Here is a 19,609-nt window from a genome sequence, read left to right on the forward strand (position 1 = left end):
TTCGTTTGTGTCTCGACCGCGCTTTAAATACAACGCCGCGCAATGATAAAGTGTTCAGTGTAAAACTGTTCAAATAACAGCATATCCAAACTTAAAAAGGATGGGGTGTCTTATTTGAGGTAGGTGCCCCTGTAAATTAACAAAATCCTGGAACTAACTTGATGTTTGCATTATTTTTCTAAATAATTATATTTCAATTGCTAAAACAAAATGTTCTTGTCTCGTTTTCACTTCCGTCTCCTTCGCACCATAATCAATGAGCTTTTTATAAGCTTATACAATGGACTTTGAACATTTCTGCCACGAAATAAGGTGTTAATTTGAATTAATACTTTTAATGTTATCTGTATAAGTTTAATATATACGTTTTTTTTATGGAATAAGAGGACAAACGAGCGTACGGGTCACTTGTTGTTAAGTGATCACCGCCGCCCATACTCTCTTGCAACACCAGAGGAATTACAGGAGCGTTGCCGGCCTTTAAGGAATGTGTACGCGCTTTTTCGAAGGTACCCATGTCGTATCGTCCCGGAAACACCGCACAAGGAAGTTCATTCCACAGCTTTGTAGTACGTGGAAGAAAGCTCCTTGTAAACCGCACTGTGGAGGACCGCCACACATCCAGATGGTGAGGATGATATCCTACCTTGTGGCGTGTCGTGCGAAGGTGGAATTCGGCGGCAGGACTTAGGTAAAACAGCTCTTCGGAACACTCCCCGTAATAAATGCGGTAGAAGACACACAATTCGCGCTGCTCTGCGTTGCACGCGGTCAAATGGATCGAGCTGATACTGGGGTGCGCCAGACCAGAGATAACAGCAATACTCCATGTGTCCGGCCACACAGCCGACCTGCGCTTTGTACAGCGCTAGAATGTGGGCCGGCTTGAAGTATTGCCGTGCTCTATTAATGACGCCCAGTTTCTTTGAAGCCAATTTGGATTTGCCCTCCAGATGGCCACGGAATTGGCAATCGCTCGAGATTTCGAGACATAGTATTCCGATACTAGGCGAGGCTTTTAGGGAAGTGTTGTCGAAGAGCGGTGATGTGACAAATGGGGTTTTTTTAGTGGTAAACGCGCAAACTTGAGTCTTCTGGGGTTTAAATTGGACAAGGTTCAATTTACCCCATTCCGCGACCTTCTCAAGAGAGGACTCGATAGAAGACACAAGTTTCTCCCGGCACTGGTCGACGATTTCCCGAGAGAGACGTGCATGGCCCGTGTATACGGCATCAGTGCTGTCATCTGCATAGCAATGAATGTTGGAGGTGTGCAACATATCATTGATATGCAGAAGAAACAGCGTAGGAGATAGCACACAGCCTTGGGGCACTCCAGCATTCACGGGCTTCGGGTTCGAGCAATGTCCGTCGACAACGACCTGTATGCTGCGCCCAGTGAGGAAGCTGGAGGTCCACTTGCACAAGCTCTCGGGAAGCCCAAATGATGGAAGTTTAAGAATAAGAGTGCCGGAATAAACGCGTTAGTAACGGCGTCAACTCAGGGGCACACGTTCTAAGCACGATTGGAGAAATGCCATCCGGCCCGCTCGACTTCCTGACGTCCAACGAAAACAGAGCTCGCCTAACAGTTTTCTGTCTGTCTTCAGGCATAGAGCTCTGACACCGCGGGATGGTCGGCGGTGTTTTTCCGTTGTCGTCAAGAGTCGAGTTGGAGGCGAAAAGAGCGCACAGGAGATCGGCTTTCTCTTTTGCCGTATGGGCCAGGGTGTCATTCCTCATGTGCAACGGCGGCATGGACGGCTGGCTGAAGTTACCAAGAGCAGCTTTCGACAACGACCAGAACTTGCGTGTTCCGGTCGGGTAACTGGAAAGCTGCTCGCCGATTTTGACGACGTGTTTTGACTTTGCACGGGCGATTTGCCGCTTAAAAAATCTGGAAGCATGGTTGTATTTCCTCTTTAGAACTATGCAGTTCGGATCCTTTGTGCCCAGCGCCGCAACCCAAGTGCGATACGCCTGTTTTTTGCAGTCAGATGCTGCTTTAACTGACGCATCGAACCAGGGTTGTGATCTGCCACCGATCGGTACTACAGAGCTTGGTATAAAAATATCCATGCCCTGTAGTATCACATCGGCTACTGCAACGGCGCAGGCACTAGGATCATCCGAAGGGAAACAAACCCTGCTCCAAGGGTAGGATGCAAAAAAGGAACGCATCCTATCCCAATCTGCTGACTTGTAGTGCCAAACGCGGCGAGTCGCTGGTGGTCTGCGACGTGGGCGTCGGATAGGCACTACACTCCTGACCAGGCAATGGTCGGACGTTCCGAGAGGGGCGTCGACAATGACCTGGTAACCATCGGGATGTGTAGTCAGCAGAAGATCTAATAAGGACGGCATGTGGTTATCCACATCCGGGAGCCGCGTTGGCGACTCAACCAATTGGGACAGATCGTACGCCAATGCAAAATTATGCACAGATCGCCCTGCGTAGTCTGTGGTACTTGATCCAAGCCATTCGGCATTGTGCCCGTTGAAATCACCCAAGACTACGATTTCAGCGGAGGGGATCTGTGCAAGCACGTCGTCAATTGCCGCTTGAACGCAGCCCATGAGATGATCGGTTTCTGCGTTACCACTATGGGACCTGTAGACACACGCATAGATGCGGACGCGGTCCTCTAAATCTACGCGGAGCCAGAGAGTCGACAGGTCCCTACCCTCAAAATTGCCGAGACGGCGACAGCAGATATCCTCCCTAACGTACACACATACCCCGGCATGAGGCAAAAAATTGTGCTCAATTTTGTACCCGGGGTACGTTAAATATGACGTATCGCTAGGTCGAGATATCTGCGTCTCCGTAAGGAAACACAAGGCCGGCTTCGCCGTCTCAAGGTGGTGGTGGACGGCGTTTAAGTTGGAGTGAATTCCCCTGATATTGCAAAAGTCCACGTTGAGTGTGGAGCGGGGTGCCGTGGTGTTACTGCCTCGTTTGTCCTTGGTCATGCGCGGTACTGTGCCCTCCCCAGAATACGAAGGGCAGCCCGAGCTAGAGTGGTCGGGAAGGGATTCTCCGACTCTGGTAGAGCCGGTACCCTCCTGGGGTACTATCTCTTTAGGGACCGCTTTCATAATCTTTGTTGGGGATTGGGGATTCCCCTCCGGTCCTCGACACTAACCTATGCGAAACATAGCGGCACTAGGCCGCTACTTCACGCCGGTATTCTGTGCGAGTGTGGTAATTAACCCGGACGAGTCTGGCCCGATTGTGCTGACGTCAAAAGACGGCTGCGTGACTCTCCCACTTCTAAAATACGTATATACAACGCCCCTCGGACATTTTTTACGACATTTTAATAGGCGATTGAGAGTCTAGTTCTTTATCGTACGTCATCGGCTTCATCGCAATTGCTCGTCCCTTTGAGACGTTAGTCTCATTAGCCCAGTATTTCACTAGTAACGGCGCCCTTCAAACAGAAACACAAAAATTCTTGCACCTTACTACTTCCAAAGAAAAGGCACCGCTGCGGTACCCAGCGGATAATCTGTACAACGAAGCCTACAACTGGTTGGCTATTTTTTTTATGACAATAAGGGACGATACGATCAGGACGTTCAGCTAATGGTAATTGATACGTCCTGCCCATTACAATGCAGTGCCGCTCAGGATACTTGAAAAACCCAAAAATTCGGAGCGGCACTACACTTGCGCTCGTCATCTTGAGACATAAGATGTTAAGTCTCATTTGCCCAGTAATTTCACTAGCAACGGTTTAATATATTTGTTGACATACAGTCATAAAATGATTGAATAGTTTAATCGTCTATAAACATGTTTATAATAGATCATCATTAGAACTCGAGCAAAATGATGATTGAGCCAAAAAGATAATGCAATGCTCGCGTGGGATGATAATTGTTTCGGCGTTTTGCACGCAGCAAAAGTGTTTAATTAGCTTATTTGCCAACGTCCGATCCTTGCCGAGGTCGTGAAATGAGGTCTAGGTACCGTAAACGTTTTGTATCGAAATGAACTGTTTAACCAAAGCTGATGGTTCGGTTTAATTGGCATAATTTTAACAATTCATTATTCTGAATGTAACGCAATCGCAATTATAACGCGAGCATAATAATTTATTATTTTGTATGAGTCATCTACATTTGGCGTTGCAATTCGTATCTTTAAAAGTTCTATATATTTACTTATATATATTCAGTAGGTGTTATCTTCTCCCTATTTTAATAATTTTTGTATGTATGCTTCCGTATGATAAACACGGGAATGTTAAAAGTATCAGCTGGGGTTTGATTCTTTTCTACCGACTCCATTAAAAAGGACTCTCAATTCGAGTATATTTTTTTATTGGAACATTGGAAAGAATTATAAACTGAAGTCGAAACGTACAATCTGGACGACCTTACTTAGATATTTAATTTAGAATACATTCCTGTGCTTCATGGGGCATATGGAAGAATATAGGGAAGCCCAGGCCCAGGTGTCGTAGGAGGCGACTTAGGGCATTTATCAGTGGGAGTCTCCGTTGCACAGAATGCCGACTAGATTATGGGTACCACAACGGCGTCTATTTCTCCTTTGATACAGTAATGTGTAAACATTACGGTGTATCGGTCTGGAGGGCACCGTAGCTAGTGAAGTTACTGGGCAAATGAGACTCAACATGTCTCAAGGAGTTGAGCACAATTGTAGTGCCGCTCAGAATTTTTGGGTTTTTGAAGAATCTGCTGAACATCCTGTTCGTCTCGGCCCTTATTGTCATACAAAAAAATTAAAAAAAACTGCACTGAGAGCCTTACTTATGCCTCAGCGAGTCCGGCGAAGGCGGTCGCCGGGACTCGATGGAGTCCATGGCGTGCCACTCGTTGAGGCAGGAGCGGTCCGAGTCCACGCGGCTCTCGTAGAAGCCGCACCAGCCGTGCGAGCTGCCGCCGGCGAAGTGGTTCAGCTCCCGCGCCCTGGCACTGGCGCGGTGCAGGGTTTGTAGCGCAGACCTGGTGAAAATATCTTCTTTAGCACTAACAGCTAAGTAAACATTATTTACCAGTGGGAGGCACCTTCACACAGGATGCCGGCTAGATTATGAGTACCACGACGACGCCTAATTCTGCCGTGAAGCAGTAATGTATAAACATTACTGTGTTTCGTTCTGAAGGGCGCCACAGCTAGAGAAATTACTGGGCAAATGAGACTTAACATCTTATGTCTCCAAGGTGACGAGCGCAGTTGTAGTGCCGCTCAGAGTTTGCACTTGGCACTGCATTTTAATGGGCAGGGCGTAGCAATTACCATCAGCTAAGCGTCCTGCTCGTCTCGCCCCTCATTTTCATAAAAAAAAACATAAATATGCAGACACTATACCAGTTCCGTACCCGAAGGGTCCGGTCGTCTATGAGCGGGATTTATCTCATAAACTTTTAAGTTTTACTCTATAGCCTAACAACAAATCTTAGATCATTTATACGTCTACATATAGAGTGTGACAGCTGTGAAAACATCGAAAAGAAATGAGGTTGACAGCTGTTAACCTCTATTTTGTTCAATTCACGCACACTAACACAAAGTGTCATAAAATCGCGAGTGTAAACGTAGCTTGTCACGCACACTAAAGTAATAAACCTGGCCTATTTTATGTCTAGCTGCAAGAGGCTCCTACTAGACGTTATAAATTATCTAAGAAACGAAGCATAAAAATGAAAATATTTCAGTTGTCTTTACAAAGTACAGTGTGTTATATCTTGTAGGATAGTACGAAACTCTTCGTGTAATTTTAAGACGTTTTTATACGAAGACAATGTTTAAATAAAGTACAATGTTATAAAATGTTATAAAAATATAAGTATAATGTTATCTACTCACGACAATCATAAGCATATTCTAAAAACTAAGATGTGTGTGTACTATGAAAAGAGATGTATGTATGTAAATCATAAAATATATAAAACATCCTGCTTATTATTAATATCAAAAGTAAAAACATGTGTGGCGATAATCACCTTCCCTGATTTTCGGCCGTTTCTGTGAAATACCCTCGAAATATTTATTCATGAGGGACATCGGAATACTGTCTTCACTGTAGTAATTATGTTTTGCCAAGACATTTAGTCTGATGTACAGCGGAATAGTATTAAAAATGTGATAATATATTGAAATATATTAGCGAGCAACATAATACATTACTTATTACTACAAAAGGACTTTCGTAGGGTATTTGCAACACTGTCTATTTCAGAATGAAATAGTATGCCACAGGGCTATTTCACAAAGTAACTGCCAGTAAATTTGCTATGAAACAGAAGCCATCAATATTCTTTTTTATTATAATATTGATTGGAGGACTTTAGTGTGAGATTGGGACAGTTACTGTGTTTTTGTTCTACTCTCATAGAGCGTGATTAATGATGGTTAACTTACATTTACTTTGAACCTATCGAAATTTTTACCTATCGAAATGACTTTGAATTTGTTATATCAAAAATATGTGTTAATAATTTGATATTACGCTATTTCTACTACGACAATCTTAAAAATTTCATATTTTTATTGTAAAAACGTAACTCTTCACACCAATCTCTCATTCTAAAATTCATATTTTTCAAAGTAATAAATACAATAAGTGACTCCACTTGGCCTCTGATAGAGCAAAGACGGGGTGCGGTAATGAAGGAGAAGGGCGTCCCCCCCCCCCCTCCTTCCCGCGCCCTCTGTGGTCTTTACCGATTCGTTTCATTGCAATACGGTACTCGTATATTCAGTACTCATATTTTGGCGTGTACTAATGCCACAGTATGATTTATCTACTTACCAATGAAAACTTAGTCAAATTATAATTTTTTTAACTTAAAATACAGCAAGTTTTGTGACAATCCTTGCATATTGTTAGTGACTAAACGTCGAGTTGTACGTATTTAGCGGCCGAACAAAGGATTTGACCCACTTTTTATATTAATTACACATATGGCACTTATCAGTCGACCTTCTTGTATTGTACAAAATTATTCTTTGTAACTCTAAAGAAGTTAAATACTTGAATGTCCTCAACATTTGCAATAATTACGGTACCTAGGTATAACAAAAAAGGACTCAACGATGAGACACGTACCACATAGCTTGCACCGACACCGGTTTAAATATGTGTTGTTGGTTGCACACACATACGCTAAAACCCCTGTGGACAATGAATCGTCAATTAGTTATTGTGTCGTATGCACATATTATTACATACAGCCTTAGGATATTTAACCAATCAAAGACGGCAATGACGAACACACATCAGTAGTAGAAAGTTCAGTTCAGATCCTAAACGATATTGCGAAATTATTGTCTATTTATTGAGCTAATCATATTTCTTTTTGAATTAATAACATTTGTATAATTGGCAAAAAGATAACATTTTATTTTATAAGTTGCGTGCGCATGCCGTCTCCTTTTAATTAAATAATCTAAGTGTAAAACCCGCTCGGGACACAGAAATATATTAAATAAGAGTACCTTCTTATATAGATTTCTATGGCTCGGGACGATAGCTACTCATAATAACGTTGTATTAAGATCGTATCGACTTTGAGTACGATCGCATGTACAAATAATTTGAGTAAATAATACGTTTTCGAATGTTGCACGAACCGCAGAAATTAGTTCTGCTAAACAGTGAATTGCCTAGCTCTAATATCTGGCACAAGTGCCGTCGAACTACACGCCAGATATGAGTCAGTATGCGGGCACCCTAGAATCGCCTGTACAATAATTTAGACATTAATATTTTTTTCATATAATTCCTACAGCCGATATTCTGTGGAAAACCCTTTACAAAGAGATACAGTTTTTAATAATCACACCAATTAAAAAAAATCGGTGATGATGTGAGTATATTAAAGACGTATAAACTGTGGACTAAATAAAAAAAAAATAATAAAAAAATAACCGTCATGATCATTATGAGGTTAATTTTTTTTAATGCATCCCAAGAATACACCATGGTATTTTTACGGAGAAAAATGCTGCACCAGGTACCTATCTCTGTACCTAAAAAATTTTTAGGGAAGATCCTTGACCTTTCGTGACTTGACTGTCATTTATGAGAGTTTAATAATTTCATATTATCTACACCGGGTCAAGGATAAGTAGACTCTCAAATGGGGGCGCTTCTGGCGTCTGAAGTATTATATTTTATTTATAATATCATCTTAGAATGCCTAAAACGACAACGATTAAATTTCTTTGAAAATATCTGTTAGAAGCTTTTCAATTGTTTCAAATTATTGTTTCGTTTTTATTGCCACACACCAGCTATTACTAGTCAGGCTATATTATTTGTAGAAACTCTTATTGGTAAAGAACTAAAAAAAATCTAGTCCTAAGTATTTTCTAAATGTGTAAAAACTGAACAAAATTTAAAAATAATAGAGACAATACCATATTTTTCTAAGTAAGTAGGTGCGTTTAGGTTAGCCTGCAGCTTTCGCGGATTGTTATAATGTACCATTAACCTTTAACTAGATCACATCAAAGCTGAATCATTCCACAGGTCGCCGCTCGCAGGTGTGTGCGATCTTTAAATGGCTCAGCGATTCACGGTTTAATGGATATTGTATAAAGGTCAAATAAACTAACTTAATGTCTCAACCAAGGGCGTTCCTATCACTTACATTCGCTCCTTCAACATTAATTTACTTGTGGCATTGCTTGCTTCGAAACAATTGTTACAGTGAGCAACATTTGAAACGGTTAGTACTTTGATGGGTTGTTTAGTGTTTCTGAATTCTGAGTGTATTGAAGAAGTATTTGAATCTTTGCCAAGTTCGCGATGAAACATGTCCAAAATTGGAATTGTAGGTAGATTTGATTCAATTCACGGCGATGACATGATGAACTGATAGACATCTAAGTGTTAAAATATGTCCTCCGCAATATTCTAAGATAATAACAGTAAGTGGAACTCGTCTGTCTATCGAATTACTGATTGTGCTACATTTACAAACTGAAGATTAATATCTTCAATCAAAGCTAAAGATGGGATAAACCATCTACTTAACCATATTTTTTTCTGAAATGTGTAGGTCGTCTCCGACCCACCTGACGATAAGCGGTGATATCTGTCACTATAGGTACTCTATCACAGTGGTAATATTACGAGCACTAACAGTCGCTTCTGCTGCTTCTAAGTCAGTTCCTCACGCTGAGGATTGTTTCCGTGTGAAAATTTTCCTGATTGCCGCTCTCCACTTCTCCCTGTCAGTTATTTGTGAAAAGCGTTACTCAGAGAGATTTCCATCTCGGCCGATATCTGGTCACACCAGCGGATTGAACTTCCACCTGACCTGGTGCCGTCTATATTTCCCATCACAATAAGCGTCTCTAAGTTACAAAATTCTCTGCGAGCAGTCGTCTGGCCGTTCTGTAAGACCCTCATCACATCGCACATAGCTCATCACCCTAAGTTCCGTATTCCAAGAGGCGTATATTATATAAGAGATGACTAACCGGTAAAAAGTTCAATTCATGGAAAGTGCAATATCATAGGTCAAAATATCCTTTGCCAGCATAGACTTGATGCTCCCTGAGTCGTATCGGTTCTGGAATACAGAAGCCGGCAGATGGTTCCACAAAGTGAATGAGCGGGCAAAATAATCCTAGAAAAACATTCAGTTATATATTGTCCTGAACTGTAATATAATGTAGGTAAAGTTTGTTTTACCCGTCCCCGTCCAGCTTGATGGAGGTGTCTGCCAGCACGCGTCGCACCAGCCCCACGGAGGTACGCTCGTTGCAGTCGATACCGAGTAGAGCCGCCTCATCCCCGCGGCACACAACCACCAGGTAGCGCGTACGCCCGCTGTGAGCGCTCTCCAATTTCACCGCCTGCCATGCAAACATTATCCAAACATTAACTGAAATACTGAACATTTCTATGCCGTTCTTAAATAAAGCTACGCCCGACAGAAATTATAACTTAAACTAATGTAAGTTAAACTTTTAATGTTGTAATTGTTCAACTTGAGAAAAGCTTAGGTTATTACCTTAATTTTAAGCAAATAAAATTGGAAATTTTCATAAAATTTTACTGAGCAATTTGATTTATTTTTAAAATCATTCTAATCAGTTAAGATTTTTTTTTTCTTACGAAGCGGTATATCGTCCCATAAGAAGGTAACTTCAAAATACATGAAAAAAAGCTGCATAAGTCGTATGACGTCAAATATGTCCCATATGAGCTCCAAGATCTGAACGCAGTGACACTGCAGTGAACGGTCGCGTCGTTGACTCGACCAACAAAGCATAATGAGATGATTTTCTCAGTCGTTTCTTGAGCTTGTTTGGGAGAAAAATGGCAGAGAGATTTACCGTCTCCGTGTATGTTTGCACTAATTTGAGTCAGTGGATAAGTACCAGAACACGGCTTCTGAAACCATTTTTCAATAAAATAATAAGGATGTTTTGAAATATAATTATTGTCCCCTGCAACAAACTTTCGATCGTCGTTTTGTTTTTACGGTCAGATTTGAAAATCGCTGCAATCAGGTGGCGATGAATCTGCTGAGTATCCACCAAGTTTTCTTTTTAAAATGTATTTGGAGCAGTAGTTATTCAAACTTGTCCAAGTAAAACCTTTGTACCTACATGCGTCACAAGCGTAATATTTTTAGATTGTTTACAAAGTAAAATGTAATACTGACAGGTTTGACTGTAAACAAACAAATATCCGACAGTTTTAATCTTCCGATAGTTTCAGTATGATTCATTGGAATATTATTTTTAATAACGTATCACTTTTCATCAGTGGGATAGTTTACATAGAACGTGTAAGGTAGGTCTTGGGCACCTTGAACACGGGCACCAAAGCTATGGCATTTTCTGCCGTCCGTTACTTATTAGTAACGTGCAAACATTATTATGTTTCGGTATGAAGGACGCTATAGCTACTGAAATTCTGGGTTAATGAGACTGAACTTGAATCTTATGTGTCTCAAAGTGACGAGGTCACAACTTTTATCTTTGCCCATTCTTTACAAGACTTATTGTACACAATTCCAATTGGGTGTTCAAATGCCGCCAAATCGGTAGAAAACGCGAAGAAAGAAGTTTTTTTTTATTACTCCAAAAATGGAACGAACCATGGATGCTTATCTAAATTATTTCTAATTAGCCGTCCAAGCGGTCAGTGATATAAAATATTTTTTTTTGATATAATTTGGTGTTCTATATATTTTAAGAATATTTTAACTGAGTGGCTATATTCTTGCACGATTATAATTTATTGGATGTACATATTTTTCACAAATATTGCACGATATATTTTATACTTCCAGAATTAATATAATGTGTCTCTAATTATATGCCCATCACTGTTTATAAGCGTATTTTGGAATTGGCTCAATTGATTTGGATGAAGTTTACTTCAGCGGAATTTATGGGGTCAAAAATTCGATATAGCTCATCTCAGGGAAAACGCGTTTTTCCGAGTTTTCAAAACAAGCAGAACTCGTCCGCCGAGCTCCTACATATTTAACAATCCTTTCTAAGTTTCAACAAGTGCATTTTTTTCGCGTATTTTCTGCTATTTCGGAAAAATATGAACCAGATTTCATTTGATTCGGAGTAGCATGTTGATGATTTGAAAAAATTGTTCTACTCTCAAAAATTGCAAAACCAATGAATACTTTTTTTGAAAAAAAAAAAAGTTTTGAAAAATAAATTCTATTTCTGCAGGTTCAGCTTCTTAAAAAATTGTTTTAAATAGGTTCAAAAAGAAGAGGAAGTTTCTTTAAAGAATAACTGAACTTCTGTATTTTGTATTTTGGTGTAATAAATAAAAATTTGTTAAATTTGTTGTTTGTTTGTTGTTAACTTCCGTTACTGTAAGTGCAATTCTTATATTTTTTCCAGAAGGGTGATACTTAATCAAGCCGTAAAATGGGTACTTTGGCTTGCGCAAGCCAAAACCACTTCGGTACTTACTGGACTGGAAGAACGAACAAATATCCGCTTGCAAAAAAATTAATCCTGTTTTTTCAAGTACGTGCGTAGTTATACAATAGTTTTTATATATTATTATCGTATTAGTTATGCAATAGTTAATTAACAATGTCTTGTTGCTTGTTGTTGAACATGAACATTGCAAGTGTGATAATAGCTAAACTATTACGGCCTTACAAATAAAATTGGCATAAAGTTATAACTAAGCATAAACCAAGAATATGTAAAATGTTTACAAATAGACATTTTGCTTACGAATTGTTTGTTCAGGCGTATAACGTTTCCCGCGTTTATTTGCAAGGCAGCTTGTCATTTGGAAAACTTCAGAATTATCATTGTATTGACAGTGTTGTCAACGATATTGTAAACATTTTGCATTTCCTTTGTTTATCATTAGGTATAACTTTATGACAATTTTATTTGTAAGGCCCTTAATATTCACTATATTTATCCTTGGAAAAATTAAAATATATATATTTTTATTAACATTTTACGTAGTTGTAAAACTTTTATCTATAATTACCTATATAATTAAGAAAAAATAATGTTCTTCCAGGAATTGAAACTTTGTTTTAAGGAAGTTCTTAGTAGAACTTATTATAAATTAAACGAAAAATTTATTATCTTTTTAGAAATATCTATCAACCTTTTTCAATTTTGCGGGCTAAACTTTATTTTCTTTTCAAAACAATCAACCTATATCATAATCCGAATTTGATGAAACCTGCAACATATTTTCCGGGAATGCTGAAAAAAGTACCTACTTGTTGACCAGATTAGCACGAAGTACGGTGTCACGTAACGTGTATGGTTCTGCTCGAACTTTGCATCATTAAACAAAGAAAAAGCGGATTCTTTTATCATTATTATCATCATCATCAGCCGAAAGACATCGACTGCTGGACAAAGACCACCCCCAAAGATTTCCACGACGATCGGTCCTGCGCTGCCCTCATCCAACGTATTCCAGCAATGTTGACCAGATCGTCGGTCCATCTTCTGGGGGGTCTACCAACACTGCGTCTTCCGGTACGTGGTCGCCACTCGAGGACTAATCGCCCTAACGACCATCTGTCCGCCGAACTATGTGCCCTGCCCACTGCCACTTCAGTTTCGTAATAACTTTGGTTCTCCTAAGGATCTCTTCATTTCTGATTCTCCGAAACTCCGAGCATAACATACACGAAAATAAATATTGTTATCTTCTAAAAATATCAGGACAACTTCCCAACACCACCTACCGGGTCCAATTGAAAATTCAAAGCATCCATGTACGTATTCGAACACACACACACACAATACTTAACCAAAATTATACCAGATGTTGAGGAATTCAGAAACATATAGAATTTAGTGTATTATACATTCTCCGTTTCCGGCATGGGGTTTACTGATAGCAAAAATAATCTTATAATATATTTTATCACGATATCTCTGCATTAAAATGTGGATACACTACGATTAACGATAAGAAAGCATACAAATACAAAACCTATAGAAATAATATATTTTCCACATGTTTATTGCAGTGTTTATAAAGACGTTAACGCAACCAAAAAAATAACTTTTATTATACGTAGGAATATCCAAAATTCAAACAATCTGTCTCGGGGTGATTCTAAAATTACGTATTTTCAAACTTGGAAATTAATTGATTAATAAATATATATGAACATTTTTTTTATGAAAATAAACGAATAAGAAAACGTTCAGCTGATGGAAAATGATACGCCTTGCCCATTACAATGCAGTGCCGCTCAGGTCAGATTCTTGAAAAACCAAAAATTCTGAGCAGCAATGTAATTCCGTTTGTCACCTTGAGACATAAGATGTTAAGTCTCATTTGCCCTATAATTTTACTAGGTACGGCGCCCTTCAGACCGAAACACAGTAATGCTTACACATTACTGCTTCACGGTAGAAATAGGCGCCGTTGCAGTACCCATAAACTAGCCGGCATCCTGTACAAAGGAGCCTCCTACTGGTAAAAGCCGGACCACGCTTCACCGTGTCTCGTTGCTATAGGATTTAATAATTTTATTTGCTTTTGAGCCTTTGAGATGGAAGAATGTTCTATACATGAAGCACCCTAAAATGTATCCTTTCGGAAATACAGTATGAAATAAAAAAAGGTTTTCTCGTAAAAGTAACTTTTTTATTTTTAATATAAATAACCCGACGTTTCGTGACCTTTGAAGAGCACTTTTTCACGCTGGAAACCTTATGTAAAAATGAAGTTACAATTACACGCGTTATAATCTTTTAAAAAGTATTTTATTCTATTAATAATTTTGGGCCAGAAACTATCGCGGGAGTTCTCAGAACACTCTATCAAAGTTTCACCACAATTTGATCAATGGTTTTGGAACGTATAGGGAACAAACATACAAAACATTGATTTTATTTAAACAGATCATCATTTAAAAGCTATGAGTTATCTTAAGTATTACTTCCGCTAAGATTTGTTAGTCTCTCTAAATCATAACATATAGATAATTATGGATTTCCTCAAAATAACTTAAATAAATTTTCATCGATTTTTATCTATATGTACCTTTAACATCCGTCATATTTTATGGTCCGTTTTATGTAGGCATTTTTAAGATTTTATGTATGGCGTATATATAGTACCAGCCGTTCCCACCCGCTTCGTTGGGCAAATTTTAAAAGGAAGGAACGTTGGAAATCGGAAAATAAGTAGTCATAAACCATCTAGGATAAATTTCGCATCGAATGGTGGTAGTTTCATATCGATACGATCAGTGGTTTAGGCGTGATTCAGCCACATATATATATATATATATATATGTGGCTGAATCACGTGTGGTATATATATATATATATATATATGTATATATAGATCACGGACGAGTAAAAAAAGAAGGACTCCGCGCTGTGAAATTAGCAAGTGTGTGCAACCGTTACGCTAGTGTGTGTGCGATTACAGGGAATACCAGTTACACGATTTTTTCTCCCTTAAATAATCATATATGGCAACAAATACTTATATAGTATCGTTTTTACACTTTTTCACAACGCACGACGGGATTTTTAAATATTTTATTGAGACGCAAACTGATCTGTCACAGACGATGACAATTCTCATAATAGTAGTGTAAGTGTGTGCGTGGGGCTATGTATTTACACGTTAATCGGCTTGTTTGGTGCTACACTGTTATGTAAGGACACGGAGTCCTTATTTTTTTACTAGTCCGAGGTATAGATATAAGATTGAGTGTTAAACAAGAATATAAGCCGTATAACTCTAGTATCGGATGTCATAAAGGTCTGGACTTGTGCAACGAAGCGTTGAGTTAAAACTTAGAAATAATGTTATAATGAACGTATGCAACGCGGCGTACGATATCGAAACTCAATATTATTATAATAATCATTCTCTAGTTAATAACACAAGGAGTGAAAAGTTGTTTTATTATAAATATAAGATGGCCGCTCTTGCTTGCGCTTTGCTCTACAAAACATTGGCTCTATTGTACAAGTACCTAGTTCTAGTTATATCAGGCACCTATTGTGTGGTGCAGATATCACGATCAATTATTTTTGTCTGTACCAAACATTTTCATTTACTATCTTAAACTCAAAAATACAATTAATTATTTATTCAACAAGTTTTGCTTAAAATTGTTTGTACTAATTAGCTGTTCGTATGCGCAAAAGCTACGTACACGATAGAAAAATCTTTTTCTTTACTTTTTTTTATGGAAGAGTAGGACAAACCAGGATACAAAACAGCATGCGAAGAAAACTAGTGGGAGGCTCCTTTGCACTGGATGCCGGCTAGATTATGGGTACCAATACCGGCGCCTATTTCTGCCGTGGAGCAGTTATGTGTAAGCATTACTGTGTTTCGGTCTGAAGGGCGCCGTAGCTAGTGAAATTACAGGACAAATGAGACTTACACTCTTATGTCTCAAGGTGCCGAGCCCAGTTGTAGTGCCGCTCAGAATTCTTGGGGTTTTTCAAGGATTCTGAACAAAAGCTGAATTCTTGAAAAACCACAAGAATTCTGAGCGGCATTCCATTGTAATGGACAGGGCGTATCAATTACCATCAGCTGAACGTCCTGCTCGTCTCGTCCCTTATTTTCATAAAAAAAATACATAGGTCACCTGATGTATGTGACCACCGCGGCGAATATCTAAAGCGGGCCAAGTAAAGTTTGGAATAAACCGGAATGAACTGGAAAACCGAAAACACATCAAGACGTGGCGGGCGAGGATCAAACCGAGGGCTCCGTGGTGAGATCAACGACATCCTTTTACGAGACTGACATCATTAAAACTTACTTATTTCATACATTATATACAGGTACATACTACACGTATATTAAAGTAATACTTCTTTAGGCGCTTTATGAAAAAAACATGAGAGTAAAATTTTAAGATGCGCGCACATCACTGTAACACAAAAGTAATAGGTTGAAGTTGGTTCCTAAAATTTTCTGACATTTGCGTCATTCGTTATTTTTTTTTGTTTCTTCGTCCATTATAAGGACAGGCAAAGGTTTCAAGCCCATATAGCCGTATTCATTAATTTGATAATTAATTTGCAAAGCTATCTTTGCAAGATTTTTACAAAATCGTTTGTCAAAAAGCACGAGGAATAAATCATTCTAATGATTTTTGTTTCGTTAGGCCAAACAAGTATAACTTCTTGCGTGCATACATAAGTACACACACGTTTTTTTTATTTATTGAACAGCATAAAATAGCTATTAAAAATACAAAGTTTGCTTGTAGCTGATGCTGAAGGCCGTATCAAGTTTCCACGTATTAATTTCTGTCGGTACATGTCGCCGAGAGAACTGTCCTGCACACCTTTTTCATATGTATTATTATTTACTCTACCGACATTGTCCTTCCCGAATATTGTTTAAATAATAGCATACATAGAACATGGTGATTAAAGGGTGAGAATTTAATTCTAGTAAAGTGATTTGATATACGAAAGCAGTCAAAAAAAAAGTCAAGAATAAAAAAACGTCAAGAAAGAACTATAACACAATTATTTCAAAGCTTAACTTTTCTGAAAGGCCGGTAATGTGCGTATAATCCTTATGTTACTTTTGCTGAGAAACGGGACTCAAATTGCAAACACAGACAAATTTTACCGAATCCCGTTACGCAGGGGTTTCACAGGTAAAAATTTGTTATAAAAATTTCTAGAAAATAAACTTTAGTACCTACATGGTCTAACCATAAAGACAGTTAGAATGAAAAAAAAATGAAGTGGTTCTCAAGAAGGTCCCTTTCAAAAACACCATGAAACATAACCGAGTATGGTCCTTCCTGTACGAGCCATACTGTACCATTTATGTTTATTGATCTATTAGACCGATACACGAAAATTCACGTTTCTAGAAAGAAAAACTTCTGACCAACTTTTTAATAGGCGGGCAAAGGTCTTTTTTCTTACAGTATGTAGAAACTTCTAACTCGGCCGGCAACGCTTGTGCGAGTTGGTTTGCTAAGTCCGCCTCTTCCCTAAAAAAATTTTTTGTAACAACATTTTAGTCAAGAATATTATAAAGATGTGGTGTCAATGATGGATGGTATTGAATAAGCAAGTGGCTCGTATCACACTGCCTTTCTGGGACCTATTTTGAATAAAAATTAAAAGATACGAAGGCAGGGTATTCTCTTATAAAACGTGACCTTACCATCAGGGGACTTACTTGATATTGCGGTGCTCAGCTCGTAGTGCTACAAATTGTATAACTAGTTCACACAACAACCCCCGGGGTATATAGAAGTCGTAACACATCACTTAAGTTACTAATATAGTGAGGCGGTTCGGCCAATGCCAATCTAATCGTGCGCATTGGCAGGAGTTTCAAGCTAAGACTGACGAATATTTTCTTAATACGGCTAACGTGAATTAGTTTCCATTCATCACCCCATGTGGAGAGCGGTCACGATGAGGATTGGGAATTTAAAGTAAATGGCGCAAACATTTGGCCTAACATTTGTATGTGTGGCGGTCCACAGTGCGGTTTTCAAGGAGCTTTCTTCCACATACTACAAAGCTGTGGAATGAGCTTCCTTGTGCGGTGTTACCGGGACGATACGACACAGGTATATTCAAAAAAAGCCCGTACACCTTCCTTAAAGGCCGGCAATGCTCCTGTGATTCCTCTGGTGTTGCAAGAGATTGTGGGCGGCGGTGAACACTTAACACCAGGTGACCGGTACGCTCTATTGTCCTCCTAGAAACAGGTTTATTTACCATCTTGAGCGTGTCCTCCGGGCGCACCAGGTAGAACATGGCCTGCAGGTGGTGGTGGATGTCTGGCTGCGGCGGAACACGCGCGGGAGACCGGCGGCGCTCCACGCAGCCCCGCGCCAGCACCAGAGCCGCGCCCTTGTTGGCGAAGTAACACTCATTGAGACTGCAACAAACATAATGACATCTATAATACGAAAAATTAATTGTTTATCGGCTACTCAGTTGTGACACCTCGGATACTGCTGACATTTGCCGGATTCGATTCATGTTAATTACTACGTACGTTCTTTCCCATAATTTCCTCCCATTCGATTATGAAATGATAAGGTGTGTAGATCTGGGGGACTCTTTGAGCCCTATGATATACAGGTGTGTGTGTTATCTCTAATTTTAAACTAATCTCTATTTAAACAGAGCGCTTAGGTATTCTGGAATATTTTTTCGTTATATCAAACTTACAGGTATATATATTTTTTTAACATAAGGTACGAGAAGGTTCAACTGATGGTAATTGATACGCCCCGCCCATTACAATGCAGTGCCGCTGAGAATTTTAGAAAAACCCATAATTTCTGAGCAGCGCTACAATAATTGCGCTCGTCACCTTGAGACATAAGATGTTAAGTCTCATTTGCCCAGTAGTTTCAATAGCTACGGCGCCCTTCACAGCGAAACACAATAATGCTTACACAAAACTGCTTCATGGCAGAAATAGGCGCCTATATTTGATTATCTTTAGGTAGTTGCAGTGTTCGTCTGGGGCAGTACTGCCTCTGTCTGCACAGTGCGGGTGCGAGGGAAATTTCCGGCACATGACACATGACCTTAAAGTCTTAGCGTGACTATCGAAGTGCGATGTGACCAGTGTCTCATGACAGCCAATACAGTACAAGTGTGAATTATCATTTTAATCGTCCGTGCGACGCAACGGAAATTTATATGTATTTCTACACATACGTATGTTTGCTTATTTGCCGCGCTTAAAGGCGAAAAAAGTGGTCCGATTTTGATGTATCTGTGTCAATTTAATTGCCTTGACCTTGCAAGTGTCACTCGACAAGTACTATGCAATGTGACAAAAAAGATTTTTCAATATTTATGTGGTAGGTACCTATTAAGGTGTCATGACATGCGAAGACAAAATAAATTTTGCGCTGTGCTACTTTTTAGGTGCGAAGTTAACAATTTTGTGGCTTCACTTCATGTCATAAATAAAATTCAACAACTATAGACGTGCCCGTTGATGGAACAGTGAGTCCGCCATTACGTGGCACGGGTTGATACTTGATAAGTTGATGCCCACTGGGGCGTGTTGCTACGTTTTCTCCAATTAGTGGAAATTGAGAGATCCAAGGTACAGGTTTACAATTCACTGTTTTTTTCTGCGATAACTTTTTAGGTTTC

The 19,609-nt window shown here is 39.3% G+C and overlaps 1 protein-coding gene across 2 annotated transcripts in view; it reads right to left on the reverse strand.

Moving 5' to 3' along the window:
• Positions 1-19,609, reverse strand: part of LOC126966917 (protein phosphatase Slingshot) — a 56,743-nt gene that overhangs the window by 12,336 nt on the left and 24,798 nt on the right. For both annotated transcript variants that reach the window (XM_050811204.1, XM_050811205.1), the window contains 4 exons: positions 18,206-18,368; positions 9,681-9,844; positions 7,086-7,151; positions 4,783-4,977 (listed from right to left, as the gene is read on the reverse strand). In XM_050811204.1, coding sequence (XP_050667161.1) covers positions 4,783-4,977; positions 7,086-7,151; positions 9,681-9,844; positions 18,206-18,368 — 588 coding nt within the window. The remainder of the gene's footprint in view (positions 1-4,782; positions 4,978-7,085; positions 7,152-9,680; positions 9,845-18,205; positions 18,369-19,609) is intronic.

This window comes from Leptidea sinapis, chromosome 11 (assembly GCF_905404315.1).
Source record: "Leptidea sinapis chromosome 11, ilLepSina1.1, whole genome shotgun sequence".
Taxonomy (NCBI): domain Eukaryota; kingdom Metazoa; phylum Arthropoda; class Insecta; order Lepidoptera; family Pieridae; genus Leptidea; species Leptidea sinapis.